At 39.1% G+C, this 22,521-nt stretch overlaps 1 protein-coding gene across 5 annotated transcripts in view; it reads right to left on the bottom strand.

The window, feature by feature from the left end:
- Positions 1–22,521, bottom strand: part of PDGFD (platelet derived growth factor D) — a 136,347-nt gene that overhangs the window by 26,032 nt on the left and 87,794 nt on the right. For 4 of the 5 annotated variants that reach the window (XM_057399760.1, XM_057399762.1, XM_057399761.1 and 1 more), the window contains one exon: positions 2,859–2,918. The exons of the other annotated variant lie outside the window; for it this stretch is intronic. In XM_057399760.1, coding sequence (XP_057255743.1) covers positions 2,859–2,918 — 60 coding nt within the window. The remainder of the gene's footprint in view (positions 1–2,858; positions 2,919–22,521) is intronic. 5 annotated transcript variants of the gene reach the window in all.

The following is a 22,521-nucleotide window of genomic DNA, read 5'->3' as shown; positions in this document are numbered from 1 at the left end:
TGTGACTGCAACCCAACAGGGAAATGTCAGGCCCCGACTGCCTTTCAAAAATAAGTGAGATGGTGCAAGGATGCTCAAGAGGAAGCAGCAGAAAAATCAGGCCATAGGTGTGCGGCTGGGATGATGCAAGAGGTTTTTTTTCACATGTTCAACTATGCATTTAATTACAGAACTGCAGGTCAGGCTATGAATTTGCAGGGCATTTCAAACTAAAACAGGCAGCAGGGATTCCCCATTTTCTTTTCATACAAAAACTTCTACTCAAGAGTTTTGGGCTACCTCATTCACACACAGAAGAAGGCTTAACTTTTTCTCAGTGACAGCCTAGTCAAGAGGAATTATTTCAACAGCTCACATAACCTACTGGCAGTGACACCATGTGACAGGCCCAAAAGCAACTTCAAAGCTGCCAAACCAACTGGCTCTCTTCTGCCCTGCCAAGAATGAGGCACTAGCTTTAGAAGAGCTTGTGCTCATCATAATCTGGCTTCCAAGACTGAATCCAGAAAAAGGGCAAGAGGAGTAGTGAAATGCAAGAAGCATTGAAGAGCAAACATTTTCCACATTATGTACCTCTTGTACATTTCTTAAAAGCACTGAAAGTATTTTCAGTTTCATGGGAAACAAAGGGGTTATTTTTGTGGGGGGGGTTTGCCAGTGCTCTTACCCTTGATTTCTCTTCCCCCATTCTTTTCCATTTCCTGTCTGTACTGTGAGGTTGACAGACAGTTCAACGTATATCACAGCTGTTTGTTGGTCATAACATTACTTCACAGGTAATGGAAATTAACCTAACAAGGAGTAAATTTTATTTCCTTTTTTTTTTTTCCTGTGTTTGCCATGCTGGGTTATGGGCAAAAGTATTAGTTTTAGCTTTCTGAGGAAAAAAAACAACAAAAAAACAAGTACAAAATATGACTCTGTGATATGACCACAGACAAGAAATAATTTGCTCCCTCTAAAGTTTTCATTCTGAGAGTTGTACTCAGATACTAAAATGAGTCTTTGGGTTCCCTGTAGGTTTGAGCAGCAAAACTGCCATGCAAACTGAGCTATCAGCAGAAGAGTATATCAGTGTGTTGGCAGGTCTGTGTTTGTCCTTCTGCTCCTCAGGACCACGGCAGAATTCCTAAATTTTTCTGTCCTGAAGAATTTGGATGTTCTCATACTTTTTTCATTGTGCCTTTGGGAAAAATCACTCAACCTCTCTACCTTATTGTACCTGAGGATAAGAAAAGGCTCATGGGTGCAATGGATGTGCAGTAGAAGAAGATACGTTTTATTAGATAGGGGACAGCATAGGAAAACCAATGAAATTGGAGTTTACTTCTGGTTTAGCTGCAGGTTTCCAAGTGACCTTGGGCATTGGCTGGTTACCTGTAATATTTGTACTGAACTACCCTACCTGTAACATATTAACAATTTTTCAGTAACAAACAGATGTGAAAGATAAATGAGCTTTTATATATATGTGTGTATATATATATATATGAAAAAATAATGGATTATTGTTTGGTGTATTGTGCATCTTACGGTGTAAAGGATGATAACTAACATGGCGTTTACCATATACTTCATCTCATTTTCATAGTTACCTGATGAGGGAGCCCTAGGCTTACATTTTCAAATACCAGCCTACCATATTTTTAAACAAAACGTTCTAGATTTTCTTTTCCAGCCCAATATTAGAATGAAAATTGAGTTTATGTCTCTCAATAACATGTTGTTTTACCATCTTGTATTTGGCATATCCAGTAGATCTCAGCCCTGCTAACATTACTACTCAGGACTTTCAACACAATTAGTTTAAGGCTATAAATGAATTGTATCATGAAGTGCAACTGTTATTTGCAAGCTCAAGGGTAAACACAAGTGAGATTGGGTTAACCTCTTCTAATTTTGGCAATACAGAATCTTCTCTCTACTTGCTGCCTGGCTTGCACATTAGTCGGTAGAATTTGCCATTATTTCATTTACTGCTCCTCCACTGGCAAGTCCTGGCAGTTACTGTAACAAAGGTGCTACCACTAAATCCTCTTCTATGAATGCTCAAAACATTGGTCTCAAGTCTGCTTTGAGCACTGACCCTTGTCTCATGTGTTTTAAGAGGCACTTACAAGAGCTGTGACATGGTTCTGACCAGCAAGCAGAGCACATATGAATTATGAATTCTGATGCTACACTGACATTCCCCAGCATTTATCTTTACTTTGGAAATGAAAGAGGGGAAAATTTCTGCCCAGTGACACAAATCAAATGTAATAAAGAGTAAAGTAAAATTTTATACCAGATTACTTGTTTTCCTGATTTCTTTCAAACTTTTTTTTTCCTAAGTTGCATTTCACTGATGAATAAGATACTTCAGATATACTACTTCACTACAAACACTTAAAAACCCCCATAGAATCATAGAATAGTTTGGGTTGAAAGGGACTTTCAAAGGTCATCTTGTCCAACCCCCTTGAAATGAGCAGGGGCATCTTCAACTATATCAGGTTGCTCATTATTGACAATGAAAAGCTAGAATCATCTTCCTGCCAGCCTGTTTTAATATAGTCTTCTATTTAGGTTAAGACATTTTACAGTTGAAAAATGTAAGTTTATAACTTGTATTTTCATCTTGGCAGCATGAGTTTGAAAGCAAGAAATGTTTCCTAGTAGCTATCTCATGTGGTTACAACAGCTGAAGGAATATCCTCAGTATTTTCTCCTTAAAAACACACTGGTTGAGTTGGATAAATACTTATTTCATCCGTCCTCTGCCAAAGGTGAATACATGGTTCCTCTGTACAGGTGCCATTTAGTGAGTGGGATTCCTATCACCCCATCCATGGGCAAAATAGTAACAAATTACTTACTGAGACAGAGCTTGTGACTGACTCCCAGTTGGTTTCTGAGGCTGCATGCTGGAAATCATCCTAAGGGGAAAAACCCACAGGAAAAATCACCATTAAGGTAATGTCCTAAATTAACTGCAGAACCTAAAAAGTCTTTCAGCATTCATTATCTGTCATCTTTTTCAACCTTGTTTAATGCAAGAGGCCCTTGCTATGTGCCATTTCTAAATAATACTACTTCCATTCATGCTCCTCCCTTTTCATTGTTTGTAAACTAGCTCTTTCTGAGCTTGCTGAGGCAAAAATAGGTATTATTATTATTTATAATATATGTTCCTTTGCATAGCAAGACCTAATTTGGTCAAGACCATTACATTCATCTTCCATCAGAAATATTAAATACCACCTCTGTATGTCTACATACAGGTATTAATGCTGTTCCTCAAACTGATCCATTCTGGAAAGAATGTGGATGTGATAATACTCTGGTATTACTTAGACAACATGAAAAGCAGGACAATCTAAGCCATTTGAAATGTAGTCCTAACATCAGTGTACTGCCGTTGGTGGCCTTACTGAACAGAACTTGCTTATCTGTGCAGAGCACTGAATAGCACTATGTCCTTTGCATAAAAAAACACAGCCACAGTACGTTTACATTGGAAGTGTCATCACACAAAACCTGTGGGCATTCATGATTAATTGGAGCACAGGGATGGGATTCATCTCATCTGCCTTTGGAAATCTACACAGCAAAAATCTAAGCTAGTCACCCTTGTTTCCATTTATGGTCAACTGAAACTAGCATTTCCAGGGTGCAAGTCATAGAATCACAGAATCATAGAATAGTTAGGGTGGGAAAGGACCTCAAGATCAACTAGTTCCAACCCCCCTGCCATTTAGAAGCTTAATTTGGGATGACATTGCATTCTAAAAATGTTTTTTTTCTCTCCATTGTCTACAGAGGGAGTCTGAGAGGACTAGCTTAGACACAGATATTAAAAATGTAGATATTTACATGTGGTCACCTGAATCTGAATCCACTTATCTGACCAGTGATAAGCAATCATTGCTTAAATAACGAAGTAGCCATTTCTTTAATCTTTTGGCACTTCTACTCATTTCCAACTGGAATAATTAAACAACTAAAAATGGAAAAAAAAGCAATATTACAGAATGGTTATTTAACAGACACATGCAGTGAATAGCTAATGATTGGCATGCAGGTAATGAACGGGGACTGAAATGACAGCTTACCAAAATTTTTATTTTTAATAACAGAATTTATAATGAAAGCACTTAAAATGGATCAGTGCCTGGGCTCACCATTCTACACTGACTACGCATTTTTTAAGATGGCAACTGAAGGGGAAAATGGAAAGGCAGCTGCTCTGCTGATGTTCTTGAGACTCGGTGCTTCATTGCACCACAAATATATGTTTATATTTCAATTCTTTCTTAGGAGTGAAAAGAGAAAATTGATCACATAATCTGTTATTTCATCAGTAAAATTCTCCCCTAGTCAAGAAGAATCACTTTCAGATCCAGACTCAATATACATGGTATTTTATTTTTTAAATTTCCTACAGAAAAATATTCAAATATCTTAAAACCACAAGATTGTTTATTCAGTATTGTTGATGATTCTTCTTCTTAAAATGTTCCTTTCTCGCAAATTTGAGGCGTTAGAAGTAGTAGAAATAGAAGCCCTGCAGAACAGGGCTAAGGGAGTTACTGAGGCCCAAAATGCCATCACATTACAAGTCACTAAGTGACCACTGAAAATGCAGAGCTATTTAAGCATTAATAATTAAAGTGGCAATTTTATTCTAAGAATATAAAAGCAAAATATTATTGGTGAAATTTTAAATGCAGATTAAAAAAATTAAAAAACAAACAGTAAAGAGATCTGCAAATGCTATGACCAGGTTATAAACAATTCAGGAACTGTGGCCACATTCTTTACACATTTTGTTGCCCAGTTCTTGACAAGACATGACTTAGAGTAAATAAAAATGGATTTGAAAAGCTCATGCATCCTTTTGTAACGGTTGCCACTTGTAAAACTTGGAAATCGTTTCCTTTCTGTCATTAGCTTCCATTTAGCACTTCCAGAAAAAAGTGGCATTTTGCTCTGAGGCATTATTTTAAAACAGGAACAATCTGCCTCATTGAATGTCTGGAGAAGACCACAGACAAGGAATAATTTTGTGTTTGAAGTGATGGTGCCCTTGTGTTATCTAATTGTAGATGTCAAAACTGTTGCTTTAGTCTATGATTCTTTGAGATGGTTGATGCCAGGGAACCCCTCCAAAACTCTGAGATAGACATGTACCACCTGCTTCTTGGATCTAAAACCTGATGACTGCACATTTTGACTATGATTTTATTTCATCTGCATAAACTATTCACAACTATATGGCTTTGTTCCACCATCACTCAAGGCAGCTGTAGTCATTTTTGGCTTCTCGAAGCTTTCAAACTCTCCAGTTTGAAGATTATTGTTATCTATGGCTTCTTCTTGTAGCTATTTCAAGTAATAATACCAAAGTGGTTCTCATCATTACAAAACCCTCTCTTCCTTTATCAGCATTGTCCCTAGCAGAACCTGAAGGACAAATCTATTTTCAGTGCTATGTATTCAATTCATGCTACTCTGTTTACGCAAATTTGCATGTGATCACTTGACTATTTCATTATGATCACTTACAGATCACTTGACTATTCTTCATTATTTAAAATGGTATATTATATTAAATATTATAATACCCAATTAACAAAAATTAGATCTTTTTAAATGAATACTGGAAAAATAGGGTAGTAATAATTTAGCTACATCAGCCTGACAACAGTGCTTCTATATTTGCATATGTGTCATGGTAACATAACAACATTAATGAGACTTCAGCAACACATTGCATTAACTGTCCTAGAAACAGGAAAAAATACAGGCAAAACAACAGGGCTACCAATTACCTTCTAATAACACTACTTTTACTGTAGAAAAATGACTTCCATACCTCAACTTCCAAAATTACACCTCAGAAAGAGAAATCCTAAGTCAGTTCTTAAAGATGTATAAATACATAAATATGTATGGACATTGATATATTGTTCTTGGCTCTGTTTGAGACAAAGATAAGCTACTCTTTCCTTTGAAGACTCTGTCTATAGCCTGTCTCCCTCCATTGATCTCTAATAAGTGACAAGGACTCAAGGGGGATACTCTTTGCTTCACCTAGGGCTTTTACAAGTGGAGATCATGACGCAAAATCACTGCTATCAAGGATATATGAGACTGTAAACACAGATAGCACTAGTTGCTGCAGAAAATGGTTTGCAGCCTGGGAGTTCATGACCTGTATCAGCACAGGCTCTGCCAGGGTCAAGCCATTGGGTTTGGCAGGGGTATGAACAGGGAGGTATCAGGGAGACACCAGGGATGAGGTTGGAAAGCTCATCAATTTGAGAAGCGCGTTGTCCATGACTCATTTTTCTGCATCACAACTATGGCAAAACACGTGAGTCCTCCAAGCTATGGTGAATTACTACCTGGTCCTCAAATTAAAAGCAAGAAGCACTTTCTAGCATTCCTGTGATTCTTCACTTTTTACATACTTTATCACTGTAGGCCAGCCTTTAGCCATGTTGGTACATGACACCTATGAGGCATGATGCCTGGGAAATGCAATGACCACCACAGCATGGGCAAAACACATGAGCAGTTCTCTCCAGTGAAAAGAAGCAGACCCATATCTCTATAAGATCCTATATAAATTCTTTCCCTTAATCTGCAAGTCTCTGGGTGGTTAGATTAGGTTTGGTAAAAGATTGCTTATCTGCCAAAAGGACCATAAACTACGCATAATAAACGCTGAGGTGATGCCCTCTGCTTCAGGGAATGGGAAAGGTTCACAAAAGCGCTGTGGAAAGAAGAGTCCAGGCAGCATCCTAGACTGATGTTTAAGGCCTACTGGTTTAATAAGGTCCTCTCCAGAAGGAAAAACCTTCTCTAGGGTGACCTGGTCATGGAAGCGGAAGAGAAGTAAGGGTGGAATGGTGAAAATGCAGGCATGTTCTTGGGGCAAGTAAAGATGAGAAAGAGGAGAACAGAAACAAATTAAGGAAAAATTACCAATATTTTCTCTGATCACTGAATTTATAGGGATTACATTTTATATATAAAGCAACAGGCATTTCAAGCAAATAAACCCCGAACTCTGGAAACAGTAAAAGCAACAGCGTTCGGTAAGTAACAGACAAAAGAAAAGTTATAGTTCCATTAAAAAAATTGTTATGATACTCAAGTTTGTACACTTCCACTGATTAATTATAATTTCCTATATAGCATTTTAGTACACTCCAATTTTTATTCTTAAAGATAACTGAAAGCACAGATATACACCTTAAAATGCCTTTTTCTTTGATGGTATTTTCAGTTCATCACATTGCTAGTTTTCATATTCACATCAGAATGATATTTATCACCACTTCGAATGATGCTGAAAGATGACTATTTTCCTACATCTGGCTACTGACTAGGAAGTCAGAGGCTGCATTTTCCTCACTTGCATTAATGGGTAAGTAACTGCTCTGTTCAGTTCTAGTGACCAGGCTTTAAAATATAAGATATTGAATTTGGAAAGGATGCAACAATGATTGTTCATTATCTGGAAATCATGCCTTGTAATGATTGCAACACTAAATGGAGGCCAGGGTCTTTCAGGAAGGTTAGAGGTAACTTAACCTTATTTCTCCTGATAATAATCTGTAGTTAGCTACAAAAGGCCATTACCAATGTCAACAAGCTCTTTTATCTGGCAGTGCAAAGTATTTAACAAAATCAGGTGTTTGTACTCTGAAGGCAGTTAATTTTCAAACTGAAAGTACAAGCACATTTTACTACTGATGGCAGCTGCTACTGGATCAGATAAGAAATTAAGAAATAACTTTAACCATACTGATTTTTCTTTTCTATTTTTTGGTGTAGTCCCATAAAGGCAGGTCATCCATGACATCACGGTTTTAAAGCCAGTACCAAGAGGTCAGACAGCCACCAAAGTGTCTGATCCCTAACGTGATAGTATGATTGTTGCCCTTTAAAAAAAGACATAAATTGAGTGTCTAAAGCCCAGCTGCCACAACATATCAATAGCTACAACCTTATCGGTTATGACTAAGTTAATGCTAGTGCAAAATGATGTATAAAATAACTCTTTGATTTGTTCTGACTAATTTACTAGCTATAACTCAGTGGGAAGAACAAGATACTTAAAATTTCAAAAGTTTAAGGCTGTAATCATGATTTAGGTTAACTGCAGTTTGATACATTTATTTATGAAAATTTGAAGTAAAACTGAAGCAGAAAAATATACTTAGTTAACAGTTACATTTGGCCAATATTTCTCTTCATCCTTCACCTAGTTATAGAATTAGGCAATACTGGGTGCATGTTAAGAGTCCCCAGTACACTGACATTTAAATGATCTCTCTAAAAGGTCAGATATTACTTGCTCAAAAGAGATGATAGCTATGCCTTTGAAAACTCAGATGTCATCTAACACTACAGTGACAATGAACACCCTGTTGATGCACATACCCACAGGAGAGTGCACAGGCATTCACTGCCATGCAGTGCAAATTGTGCATTACCTTTAATTTTTCTGTTCATCACAGAAACCTCTCCTTACATCTACAAGGGATTTTCTTTGCTAACAGCTACTCTGGGTCATACTAAAGTTAAGCAATTGTAAACAACTTATAAATGAATCCTCTTTTTGCATTTTTACCTGATTGGCAAATTTTACTTCTGCAGTTAAACACTGGGACACAAAACTTGAAAGGCCCTTCCAGGTTGTCATTTCCAAACCCCTCACACTGGTTGGCTGTTTCCAAACTAAATTTATCCTTATTGCACTTATGTAAGTGCCAGCTTTGCCCTTTTCTTTCTCTCCCAAGTTTGCTTCCTGCAGTACTTCTGAAGAGATGCTACATCTCCTCTCAGCATCCGCTGTATTACACTAAGAAGCCAAGTTGTCTTGGCCCTCAGTAAGAAATGTCCTCTTTTCCCCTCTCTGTCCTCTAGCTGTTCCCTGAACACAGTCCAAGAAAGATGTGGTTGTTCCATGCTGCAGGAACTGAAAGTGTACAAATCATTCAAGAAAAGATGCAAATACTTTCTCACTGGTCCTATGCCTAGTACATATAGAAATTTTCTTCTCCCCTTTTTGTAAACCAATGAGATGCCATTTAACAGAAAATGTTTTTGTTGTTAATCCCTACATGAGTGACCTCTTTGATCTTTCTGGGCTGTTGCATTTCACTGCAAATCAATTCTCCAGTGCTCAAGGTCATTCAGTCATCCTATCTGACACTCATGAATTCCCATTCATGAGTAATGCAATTCAGCTCTATGTGTGCTGCAAAAGCCACTAAAATGCTCCTATGAAAGGTTGTGCTCTGGTCCCTAAACTCCCCTGAAAATAAAACCAATCATAAGACCAACCCTTTAGAAACTCCCATTAGTGAGCTCTCCCTGGCTGGATACTCCCTTTTGCATTAGAGCATATTATCTCCCCTTTGACTGCCTCACAGCTTTTTTATTAATTGCTATCTCCTCCAGCGTAAGTGATTGTTTCCTGTGTGGCACTGGGTGAGATGCTCCCCTGAAGTCCAATTAGATTTGCTATACAGCATTTCCTTCCCCTCTAGACTATTCTCCAGTTTGGCATGAGCTCCTCTGATAAAGAGACCTGGAGTTTTTTCTAGTTGACAAGTGCCCTATAAGCTTTCTAGGTCAGACTAATGAGAGTACTGCTGCCCTGGCCATTCTCATGCCATTGATGCTACAGAATGCCAATGCATTCATAGTTTCTACATGACCTATAACTCACCTTATCGCTATCCAGAGATGCAAGCCAGGTGTGCTAAGAATCTGGCTGCTCCCTGCTTGCTCCCTTTATATTACTATTGTATAGAATAGGAGACGCTTTCAGCAGTAACTCTGTGCCTTATGGTCTGTGGTGCCCATTTCTTGGCAGTGACAGCGGAAGATGCTGAAGGCAACTAGGGTACTTTCTCACCTTGTGTCTAAGCATACTTGGGCCACAGTACTGGTCCATTTCACATGGCTTGCTGGTGTCCCTGTGATGTCCCAGCTCTGCTAGGGCAGTGGGAAGTGGACGTCAAGAGGAGTCCTGGTCAGTGTGATGCTGCACATCAAGATGGTGGAGTTGGACTGCTGCCAAGTGGAAAAAAGCTTGGGAGGACTGACCCTATGAGCCAAAAACTCTCTCCCAGGTCAGAGTCCAGTGCCCTTGGGAGAGCTTTGGTGGACTTATGCCACGCTGACTGACAGAAGCAGCCTCTCTAGTAAAAGGCAAATCTGCCCTGAGCAAAGCTGAAAAAGCTGACACTTCACTTGCCTGGCAGCCTCCAGGTGGAAAAAAAGTCCTTCAGAGTTAACAGAAGGCAGTGGCAGCTGGTTATTTCAGGTTCTCCTTCTTGGTGTGACTCACACCAAATGGGAATGCACTGAGAGGCCCCAGTACTATGGGTATAAGGAAAAATATTAATGAAAGAAAACCTCCTAGGAGCTACCTATTAATTTTCAGTCTACTTCCCACTTGGGTTTCTACCTATTTTTTATAGATTTAAGCATGCTCTATAATCAGTGGAAATAATCATTTGCAAATAGAGCCTAATTTCATTTAATATTCCAACTTTTCCATGATTCTACTAGGAGGATCTGCTAAGTGCTCTGACATGCACACTCATATTTTCAGTTGTGATTTGGGAGAAACATGGGAGGAATAATAACAGTAATGAAAAACTCTAATGGAGCTAAGCAAATTTAATTGCAAAGCTGAGGACACAATGTAAAAAGGTACTGGTAAGGGACATTACTTGTCCTAGCAGCAATCCCAGCCTATTGATTTATTTGTGAAAGATCCATTTGTTTTTGAGCTCTCTCCCAGAGGATGCTGCTTCATTCTGCAGTAAGCATGCAGCAGGAGCATGTATTATGTTTCACAGATAATGCAAAGAAAAACAATTTGTTCACTCTCCTGCTTTGACTGGAAGGCATTGCTTTTTCTAGGACAACAAGAAGGGACTGATATACAAACTTTCAAGATGACAGCAATAATCACAAAACCAGCAAGAATACATAATCTCTGAAGAATAAAAGAACTGTTTTCTCTTAGCTTTTTCAGGTTTTCAATAAGATCAAAACCAGTTGATTCAGAATCACAGAATCATAATAATAGAATCAGATAGGTTGGAAAACACCTTTAAGATCACCATGTCCAACGATTACCCCAGGACTGCCAAGACCACCACTAAACCATACCACTGAGGGCCTACCTGGCTACCCCCTCTGTAAAGGAATTTTTCCTAATATCCAGTTTAAACCTCTCCTGGAGCAGCTTCAGGCTGTTCACTCTTGTCTTACTGCTTGTTACTTGGTAGAAGAGACCAACCCCCATCTCACTACAACCTCCTAGAGATCTATAAAGTCCCCCCTGAGTTTCTCTTCTCCAGAATAAACAACCGCAGTTCCCTCAGCAGCTCCTTGTAAGACTTGTTGCCCAGACCCTTCACCAGCTCTGTTGCCCTTTTCTATACCAGCTGCAGCACCTCAATGTCTTTCTTTTAGTTAGGGGCCCAGAACTGAACACAGTATTCGAGGTGCGGCCTCACCAGTGCCCAGTACAGGGGGATGATCACCTCCCTGGCCCTGTTGGATACGTTATTTCTCATATAAGCAGGATGCTGTTTGACTTCTTGGCTACCTGGGCACAAGCTGGCTCATGTTCAGCCGGCCGCCAAACAGCACCCCCAGGTCTTTTTCTGCAGAGCAGCTTTCCAGCCACTCTTCCCGAGGCCTGTAGCATTGCATGTGGTTGTTGTGGCCCCAGTGCAGGACCCAGCACTTTGCCTTATTGAACCTCACACCACTGGCCACAACCCATCAATCCCGCCTGTCCAGATCCCTCTGCAGAGCCTCCCTATCCTTCAGCAGATCTGTAGCTTCACCCTGGCAAGGTGATCTGTAACAGAATCTTACCAGGATATCAGCTTGGATGGCCTTCCCTCTGATCCTCACCCACAAACTTTCAGCCTTCTCATTCACAACATTGAGTTCAAGGCAGTTGGTGTACTCCCTGACATACAACACAACCACCTCTTTTTCCTTGCCTATCCCTCCTAAAGAGCCTGTAGCCATCCATTGCAGCACTCCAATCATGCAAATCATTCCACCGTGTTTCTGTGATGGCAATTATGTCATGATTTCCCTGCTGCACAGTGGCTTCCAGCTCCTCTTGTTTGTTGCCCATGCTGTGGGCTTTGGCATAAATGCCTTTAAGTTGCCTTGTGGATCTCTACTTCAACAGTGGTATGCTACCCCATGGCTCATTTCTATCAAGATTTATTGCAAACAGCATGGGTTCAACTTGGGTTTCACCAAGCAGCTAGAGTAAGGAAAACTATCCAGACTAGACTTTCAGCCTATTCCTAAAAATGCCATTGACACTGTTAAAGCTAAGTATCTTAAGAACACTTCTCATTTCTCTTATGCATATTCTTACAAATATCAGTTATAAGTAACACAGTGAATGAACACTAGGTAAAAAGAAAGCACCTTACATTTGTCATATTTTTTAAACAATCTGACTAAACCATGTTATCAGGTTTGGGATCAGCTTACTAAAAGCCAGCGTGGGAAATCCTTCTAAACATTAAACTGAGATCACGATCTCAGAATCAGGAAGGTATGCACTGGATCAGAATTAGTCTGTGACACATTTTATTTAAATTCTAACTAAATACAAGCATAACCAAATAGACTAAGGATTGCTGTAGAATTATAATAAAGGTTTTCCAAACAATGAAAATCAAGAGGAATAGGTCATTTCATTTTTATACTAATGACCTGGAAATTTTCACACAGTTGAAGCCAAAAAAAAAATAATATTTTTTTTTTTTAAAAGAAGTTGTAAACACATTTAATACAAATAAATATTCTGGGACTACTGGAGGTCAGAAGCAGAGGCAGGAAATAAGAACAAGCTCTTATTTAGAAGAATGCAAATGGAGAAAAAGATACAAGCCATAAACTCTATTTGATGGCACGCATCAGAAAGGAACTAGTGCCAACAGCCTGGGCTGAGCAAAGAAGAAAAACAAGAAACTAACCTGTAATGTGACATGGTGACATGGGATACATGATGACTTATGCCTGCACACAGTAGATTTCCCCCAGGATGCAGATGATCTTCTCTATACCAAGGCAGTACCACACCATCAGAAATCACTACCTCCCAGGGGACAACAGGCAGAGGTGGGTGTGTGTGAACATCTATATGTCTTCACCACCTTCCCATGGGTGCAGATCTGGGTTGTGCTCAGAAAAGAGTGAGGTCTGTGGGTGTAAGCAGCTTTTCTGGAAACCAGTAATGGGTATTCTCCAGATAACAGGCACAGACAGTTTTAACCTACTTGGGTGCGGTATCAGATCTATAAAAATTGCAGGAGGTAGCTTCATTCCCCACCTACAAAGATGCCAAGGTAGCACCAAACACATGACATCCTGGCCTTGCAGTGCTGGTCTGAGAAAGCCAGGTTTTTAGGTTGCTCACCTCCATCAGCAATGCAGGTCTATGGGAAGAAAACAGGGGGAGAGTACTCCTGTACCTTCTGGCAGAAAGACTTTGTGATTCAAAACTGAGTCTTTCTTGAACACCAGAGAGCATATTTAATGTATCAAACACACAGTCTGTTTTTACTGCTGGTTCTAATAGAGCCCTCCTGGCCATACTGATAATCTTTGCTCAGAATGGCAAACCCTCCTGGATAGCCACTAAACCAGAGGAAGACCAGCAGCCATGCAATTCTCCAGATTTCTGCTACTGGTACTACAAGTGCTTTCTCTGTTTTTAATCTACTTCTTAATGCACCTCGAAAATGTAACTGAACCAGCACTGAAGTAGCAATACCAGCACTCAAAGTTGCTGCTAAGGCAGGAAGGCAGAGTGTTTACTTTCACATATTTGTGATGGAGATAAATTACATATATAGAGAGCAGTGTCCTATTTTCTGCTGCTTTGTATTATCTGCCCTGTCTGCTCTTTATTTTTTTCCCTTCAAAGCTCAATAGTACCATTTTTTTTCTGCATAAACTCATTCATATGCAGAAAAGGGGTGGAGGGCCTGAATATGAATGTGACTTATATATCCGGGCTCTTTGCTAACCATGAGCATAAGATAAACACATTAGACCTCGTGTTCATCATGCCTGCCTAGAGGATAGGCAGCTCAGAGGTAATATGGACATGCAGCACACTGTTCATCTTGAAATAAAGATATCATTTCCAGTCACATGCAAAAGTTTCACCTCCTCTGTAAAAACAACAATTGTTTTCTGTTTGATTTAGGTATTCATACCTACACAGGATTTCCAATTTCTATTCACTTCTAGAGAAAACAAAATTTTCAGCAGCCTATTTCCATCACAAGCAGCTTCTTCAGCATGCAACAAAACCCACATGGAGCAGTCAGACTATCTGTCCTCTTCCAAGGATTTTTTTTGTTTCAAGCTTATTAGATGGATCTTGGTGTGAGATAAATTTTCATGGCCCAAAGGTGGTTGTCCTTTTCTTTTTTTTTTTTTTTTGACCCAGGATAATATTCTCTTTTCAAATTGCCTGTAAGCCTGCAAACATTGAAAGCCAAGGCTAACAGATGCCATTAATTCTGTCACTCACTGTGATGTCAAGCACTGATGAGAAAATGAAAGATCGACCTCAATGTGTAAGAACTTTTGGGCTACATGTATATTAGTAAGTAAAATGAGGTAGAGATTGGTCAGATATAGTATGACTGTATGACTGTCCTAGGACATAACTATTACTCTGCAAAACAGAGTGGCCACAATAAACTACATATTGAAAGCAGCCTGAGGCTTGTGTTGGCCTCAAACCAGACATGCCGAAAATGTGACAGTGCAGACAACCTTGTGCCTGTGCTTTGGCTCACATCCAGCCTGTTTAAGAGTCTTTGTTAACAATTTGGGATGCACAGACTTCTTTATTAGAGGGTGCTGCAAGAGCTTGTATTTATGTTTCTTTATATGACTGATGGTTGGACAGCAACAATACTAGAATCAAGAACACACAATGAGACAACACAGTGCCTGACTCCTACAGTCCAAGGAAAACTTTCACTACAGAATACTTTTTTTACATATCAACTAAGAAATACATCAGGACCTAAATGTTGATTTAAAGGAAGCATGTTTATAGCCACCACCTTCAGAATTATTATTAACACACATTAAAAAAGGCTTCTGCAGCTTATGAAAAGAAGGGGACCTAGAAAATAAGTTTTGTCTGACATAAAATATCAATTTGTACCTTTAAAATATTTTCCCAAACAAAAAGGATTAGAATGAAAAAAAAAAAACAAAACCAAAAAAACAGAAAACCAACCCTGTTGTCACAGAAAAATTGGATATTATTTGATTCTGCTTAAAATGGTCTGACAACAAGATACACAAATTCCCCAGATCTAACCATTATATTTAGCTTCCAGTGCTGCAGATGAGTTACAAAATCTGAGCTTGTGTAGTTACAGGCTCAGACCTTTTCTAGTTAAGCATGGACTAGTCATCAAACTGACAACCCAGGAAAACAGAACTACATTTTTCTTGGTATTTCAAGAGATAGAAAATGTGTTAATTTTTTGGGGTTTTGTTTTTCTGTTTGTTTGTTTGTTTTGGGTTTTTTGTTTTTTTTTTTTTTTGCATGGCATGTACATTCAAGATCAGCTCAGCACGGAGAGAAATCTGTGGCATGAAAAACAGAGAGGGTTGTAGGCAAAGGATTATGCTAACAACCCAGGCACTGGATCTGAGGAGGTGTTCAGTTCAGTAGCACAAAGCTCAGCACCAGGCAGGGGCTTATTTTATGTAACAGTGTCATTTAGCAAGGAATTTTCTAGTAAGATTTATCCTATCAAGTCTAAAGTGACAGGAACTCTGCAACTAGTAACAGATGTGTGTGTGAATATGCATGTGTAATGGAAAACCAGAAATACCCTGTGACATATCTGTCATCTGTGTTATTATGAAGACATGCATGGACTTTATCGAGTGCTTAGAGCAAACCAGAAGGTTCTAAATTTAATAAAGATGTATGCATAGAAAATAAAAATTGGATTTATACAGCGTCATGGGTGCCTTTGGAAAGCTAATATATAGCACTAAGGTTATTTAAGCTAGACACAATGTGCTGAGCAAAGAACAGTGCCAGCCTGCAAGCACACCAGCTTCTCCAGCATGGAGGAAGGACCTTCTGTGATGATCTGTGCCTGGAACCGCAGAGTCAGAATAAGACTAAGAACTGCTAAAAGGAAGTGTAGACATCCCAAGAGCTCTAGTTATTATGCAACCTATGAAGACGGGGAGGGATGAGAATAGTCTTCTCCCACCCACAAAAACAGCTGCAAGTGGCTTGGTATAGTCTGAAGCTAATTTTTGCTGGTTTATCTTCCTGGTTTGGAATCTGGGATTCCTGTTCTCCATTTTTTAATCATACAATTTCTCAAACTAGAAAGGACCTCAGGTAATTCTGGCAGGCACAAAAAAGCAAGCATGCAAATAAAAGAGCAAAGCAGACAAATGGTTTTGCTCATCAGCCTCAGTTTGGCAATGAAGCCCACCCTTGCTGTCACAGTGTGACACACTAGACTACAAGCAGGAGCAACACAGTGTGCCTTTATAGCGTCTTTTAGAAGTTAATCCTGTGGCATTTTACAAAGGCTCATTGTGCTTGTGTTTGAGGTTGAAAGACCTGAGAATGTGAGAAGGTGTCAGGGCAAGCAGTTGTGGAGCCTGGCCTGGAGCTGCAGCTGTAAGGCCAGCACCCTCAGGACATGATGCTGCATCCAAACCGGCAGGCAATGCAACAGGAAGCACAGCCATCCATCTCCACTGAGGACATGGAAAAACCACAAACACTATCACAACCCAGGAAACGGAAAGCTCACCCTGGAAAAGTGCAACCTAATGTGTTCCTAAATTACAAGCTGAGCACGAGGAGGAACCTAAGAAACTTGGGAGCTTAAAGATGGACTTAGCTGACAGCAGAAAACGCATTAAAAGATACATTCCCAGTGTTAGAGCAGCCAAGCTGGCTACTGTTGTATAGACCTGCTTAAGCAGGGTACTGCGGCAGCTGACACTCCACCCATAATACAGCCCTGGTGATGTTCGAACCACCAGATTCAGCTCTCTTCACTACCACAATGACATTGTAAAAAGCTGGGAAAATCTGTGGGAGTTTTGAAAAGAACATCGGAAAAAAAGCTCTGAGGGGATTGGATAGCCTGAATTTTTAAGAAAGATTAAAAGCTAGAAACAGACATAATTTCTTGACTAAGCAATATGCAAAGAAGTGTGAGAGCACTCTGAAAATATATGAAGGAGATGGACACACACAACAAAGAGAACAGGCTTCTTTTATCAAAAATTAGGAAGGACTATAATAGCAGGCAATGGTATGGCACTAAAAAAAAAGGAAAACTAAAACTGATTAACAAACAAAAAATGTCTTTCCAACAGTGACTTATTAGTCTATGGCTTAATCTCCTGTGAAGTATGCTCCTATGCTTGTTATATTTAAAAATTATGCTAGATGAACGACCAATGAATTTAAAAACGGAAAATTCTTGTCCTTAATGAAAAATGGGCTGAATGACCTCACATCTTTAAATCATCACATTCTAGCTTTGGCTGCATTATGCATTACTAAACAAATAAAAAAAAAAAAAAAGCCTACAATCCTCCTAAATTTAGACTCAGAAATCTTAAAACAAGCACTATAATTTGATCCAGGACTGTATTTTCCAGCAGTTACAGCTGTTGCAACAAACAAGGCAAAGATTTTTGTCTGTAAACAATTAAACACACATTATACACAATGCATTGTTTTCCCTGGCTTGCCAAGAATGACAAAAACACATTGAACAGTGTTAAGGTTGAAACAGACCCTGAAACCCAAACTTGGGCTAGAACAGTACAAGAGCAGGATTTGGCTGTCAGGCTTCCTAAGATAACACTGACACATGATCGAAGACATAGTTTGGTGGAACACAAAACATGAAGTTGAGCCTAGAAGCCCACCTCTCCACCAGACTGTGAAGACATGCAGTTCTGGTTTTGATTTAAAAAACAACTTGCAACCAAAACCTGCAGTGATGGGTTTTCACAAGCTCTTCAGTGCAGGTTGGAGATTTAGCATGTTTCAATTCACCAGTCACTTCCTCTGGGAGTCTGTCAGAATAAAATCCTGAATCAGACTGACTTTCTGCTCTTCTCCAGCACAGTTGGCATACATTAAAGTTAAGCTGCACCTTCAGCTTTTGTGTAAAATGTAGAGCAGAGACAGGAAAAGGCCCTGCGAGGAACAGGCTATCTCCTCTTCCTTTGTGGCCACAGTGGTAGAGGGGATAAGCCTTGCCACAATAAAGCACTAGGAGTTAATACATACCTCTTTGCAGCACTGCAATACAACCTTGTAGTGTACCCTGTATTTTTCTTTAACAGATTGCTTGACCCTAACTAACTGATATGTGAAGAACAGGGAGAAGATTAGCTTTCATATGAATATTTTTTATGTATCCAGCTATGTTAGTTCTAGAAACTAATTCGGTTTATGGACTGGGAAGCAGCATGGGAAGCAAGCAGACTGGGAAGCAAGCTGAAGGGACAGACAACTCACCACGAGTCTTCACACATTCCCTCACTTAGCCAAGATCATGGCCAGTTACTATGAGACTGGTGTTTCCTTCATTCATTTAATTAAAAACCCCAAAGTCACTATTCTGTCGGTATTGCACACTTTCCAACAACTGCAACATTCCTGTGGCCTTCATCTGCTGTTCTTATACACTATTTAGTTGCTTGATCTCATTACTAATATGGTTGCATGCTTCTTGGAATTTTCATTTTCCAGTTTGCTTCTGCTGTATTTGCAAGAAAACATGTTGTGGTTGAATAATGCTTTTGAGCTTCTACAAAGAAACTATGATTTCTTTTTTGCTAACATGGGTACTGCGCATGATGGTCTTTTTCTGGTTTTGTCTTTGTATCTTTAACTTACCTTGGAAAAGTAGGAACTTCCTCTGGGTCACTGAGTTCCCCAGGAATTTTTAAGACAGGTAAGTACTGTCAGCAGGAGCTGCAGTCCTTCAAAATCTAAAGCTGTCCTAAATGAACAGTGCCTCTAAGTCTTGTTACAATCAAGTATTTGTGACAGGATACTGCATTTGAGAACAACACTTGTGTTCGTATAATCCTTTGAAGATGTGAAGTGCAACATTTTCTTGTCCTTGGCCACTACCAGGAGTTAGGTGAATTTGCAAATAGTGCGTAACACACCACTGGATTAAAGATGCAGAATTTTTAACAGGAATTGGACATCAACAGGATTGCTGTTATGCTAAGACAGATTGATGACAATGTCCTGCAAAGGAGCCATGCTTTAAGTGAGCTGTCAACAAGTCAGGGATGGAGGAGAGTAAATGTCCACTTCTTCACCATGCTGTTCATATAACAAAATTGCCAAGCACACATGCTTGCAGCTGGGAAAACACAAACACTAAGGTCTATTTTCCTTTCTGATTAAAATAACTGTTTTATCAGTTGAGGTCTGGCAGCTTTCAGGAGCTTCTTTATGCTTACTGGGTCCTGCTGTTTCTGTTTCTCGTATCTGTATTTCCCAGCCATAATTCAATTTTTCACCATGTTCCCAGCAGGCCTTTTTCCACCTCTGACATATCCCAAATCCAGCTCTACTGCTCTTCAAGTTCAGTCAGAGGTTTTGCCCAGAGTGGCTGATATAGTGAAATGGTCCTACTTTTGTCCTGCCTTTTACACCTACCCGATGCACACCTGCCCTCTCTCCTCTCCTAGACCCAGTCTTTCCTATTTCAGGTCCACTGCCTGTTTAAAATCTTCAATTCATTTACCTCATTTCCTTCACTGGGCAGAGAAGAGATTCAGAGCAGCCCTGAATTTTGCACATGGGTTGTTTTTATAAAAAATCTTTTCTGTCTATCATAGGCAGGAAATCAAAACCAAAATCAGAGAAAGAACAGCAGACAAACAACTGATAAAGCAGCCCCATGTAAGTTCTTGCTTCTTCATAGTGAGATCTCTTTCATGTTCAACCATTTTATCAACCAAGACTTTGCCTGTCTTGTCCCCCTCCCTTCCCCCGCGCCATTCCTCTCCTTTTGTACACCCAGCAATTTACTGGGATTACTTGTGTGGATTATTTAAAAGCAGGGAAGGTATTCATGCATCATTATCATGACTGTTGTCACATGAGATATATTATATGGGTTTTCAGGCAGAATATTTTGTCTTGGAGACAGAAATGAAATGTCTATTTGTGAAAGAAGTGACAAGCTACAACAGAAGCACAGCAGCAACGACTCATGCAGCTTTCAGGCTGGATCCAGTTTTGTAGCCGGCGATAAAGAATTAATCATTCTTTATGGTCTTTATGAATCTGTATTCACACTGGTGGCTGAATCTTTTTGTGATCATGTTGACTCTTACAAGAGAGTTTATTGATTTATTCAAAATCCTTGCAGCCTGGTGCTGCACTACTTGTACAAACAAATCTGGTAAAATACAGGGAGCCAGTTTAATTCAGTGACTGCATGGTAGCACAAGTATCAGGATGAGGATCGTATTTTGCCCATTTTTATTTTCTGATTATGCTTTGAATTTTTGGTATTTTCTTGAGCTTAGTAGGAAAGCATCAAAGAGCTTAAGTTTGAACTAACTTTGCTTAGTCACTATTTTTTATATGGGAAAGTAATAAAATTTTATTCGACTGACTGTGGTGTCTTACACCACTTTTTGACCAATGCTCATTTTTTTTAATCATATAACTGATGACCTATAGCCTTGGAAAGTAGCAGAACACTACTTTTATGTAAAATTCCACATGATGGGTCAAAACCCAAAGTTGTCCTCTCCTCCATTCCAACAATTTCTTTATGGGTCCTTCATTCAAAAACTGTCATTTCAAACAAGTAAAAATTACTCATTATCTAACACACTGATACATATTTTGACACATAAGTTTATCCTGGAACAAATGTACTTATGTTCTCCTGTTTAGCGCAAGATGTCCACCACTGTTGGTTTGCGATTCCAAATAAGTAAAGATTGCTTTTAATGCCATGTGATGTTTTCTAGTTATGAATTATAAAGAAAAGAAAGTTAAAAGCACACAGATATATGTGTATATATGTAAAAAGATATAAATATATATTTAAACTTTACATCTTTGTATATATGCATGTTTGCACATATACATATGTTCCTAGCTTTTTTGTAGCCCTTGTTTCCAATAATGATTTTAGTTGAAGTTCCAAAATATGGGTTCCATTTAGGATTAATGAAACAATTAGTAAGGCAGCAACAATTTACTGTTATAAATGTATAACAAATATGTGCCTTTTACAATAAACAATGTTTTTAATTAGCAAATGGAATCCAACATTTTTTAGTTGTCTCATTAAAATGAAACTAGATGCAGGGTTGGGAATTTTAATTCAAAACATTCACCTTTATTGTTGGAACATATTCCTGGGTGAGTTCTTAGGTTATTTTAGTAAATATCCTTGCTAATGCACTTGTAAAACACGGGGTACAGTCTTGTTAACATTCCCTTCCAGAATTAAGACATAGGAAGATTTTCATTTCAGAAGGAAAGAGGGGATTGTGTAAAATGCCTTCAGTCAATCAAATATCTTTTCCATGTGTAACAGTGTAACTTAATTTACATTCCTACATCTCAAAATAATTGATGCTATATTTTTAGTAATTACTGAATACTTACTTGCTACACACAAGATACCTCCATTGAGGTAATTGCTCTGCAAGCAGCAGTGGAATGAAATTTTACACTTGTGGTAATGCGAAGTTTTTGCATCACCTCCTTCAAGGTGGGGCCTTTCTCACGACAGTGTTACCTCCCATCTAGCAACTGTGTAAGTAACTTAAGATTACTTACCTTCTTCTGAATTGCATATTTCTATAGTGTTTTATACGACACAGAATGTCCTTAGAATCATAGAATAATTAGGGTTGGAAAGGACCTTAAGATCATCTAGTTCCAACCCCCCTGCCATGGGCAGGGACACCTCACACTAAACCATGCCACCCAAGGCTTCGTCCAACCTGGCCTTGAACACTGCCAGGGATGGAGCATTCACAGCCTCCCTAGGCAACCCATTCCAGTGCCTCACCACCCTTACAGTAAAGAATTTCTTCCTTATATCCAATCTAAACTTCCCCTGTTTAAGTTTTAACCTGTTACCCCTTGTCCTGTCACTACAGTCCCTAATGAAGAGTCCCTCCCCAGCATCCCTATAGCCCCCCTTCAGATACTGGAAGGCTGCTATAATTTCTTAGAGCAAGAAATTATATAATGTGTGAGAAAAAAGTCTGGAATACCTCAGTGCTTTCTATACTGAAAATTAATGTTTCTAAGCCAACTAAAAAAAACACACACACACAAAAAAAACACCACACACACACACAAAAAAAAAAAAAAAAAAACAAACCAAAGAAAATATTTGAGAAATAAGCAGTTTGAGTGATAAT

Source organism: Pezoporus wallicus, unplaced genomic scaffold (assembly GCF_028554395.1).
Source record: "Pezoporus wallicus isolate ANWC-B61680 ecotype Strahan unplaced genomic scaffold, APGP_CSIRO_Pwel_v1 scaffold_6446, whole genome shotgun sequence".
NCBI lineage: Eukaryota > Metazoa > Chordata > Aves > Psittaciformes > Psittacidae > Pezoporus > Pezoporus wallicus.
Note: the sequence above shows the minus strand (reverse complement) of the source record. Positions and strands in the feature narration are given on the sequence as shown.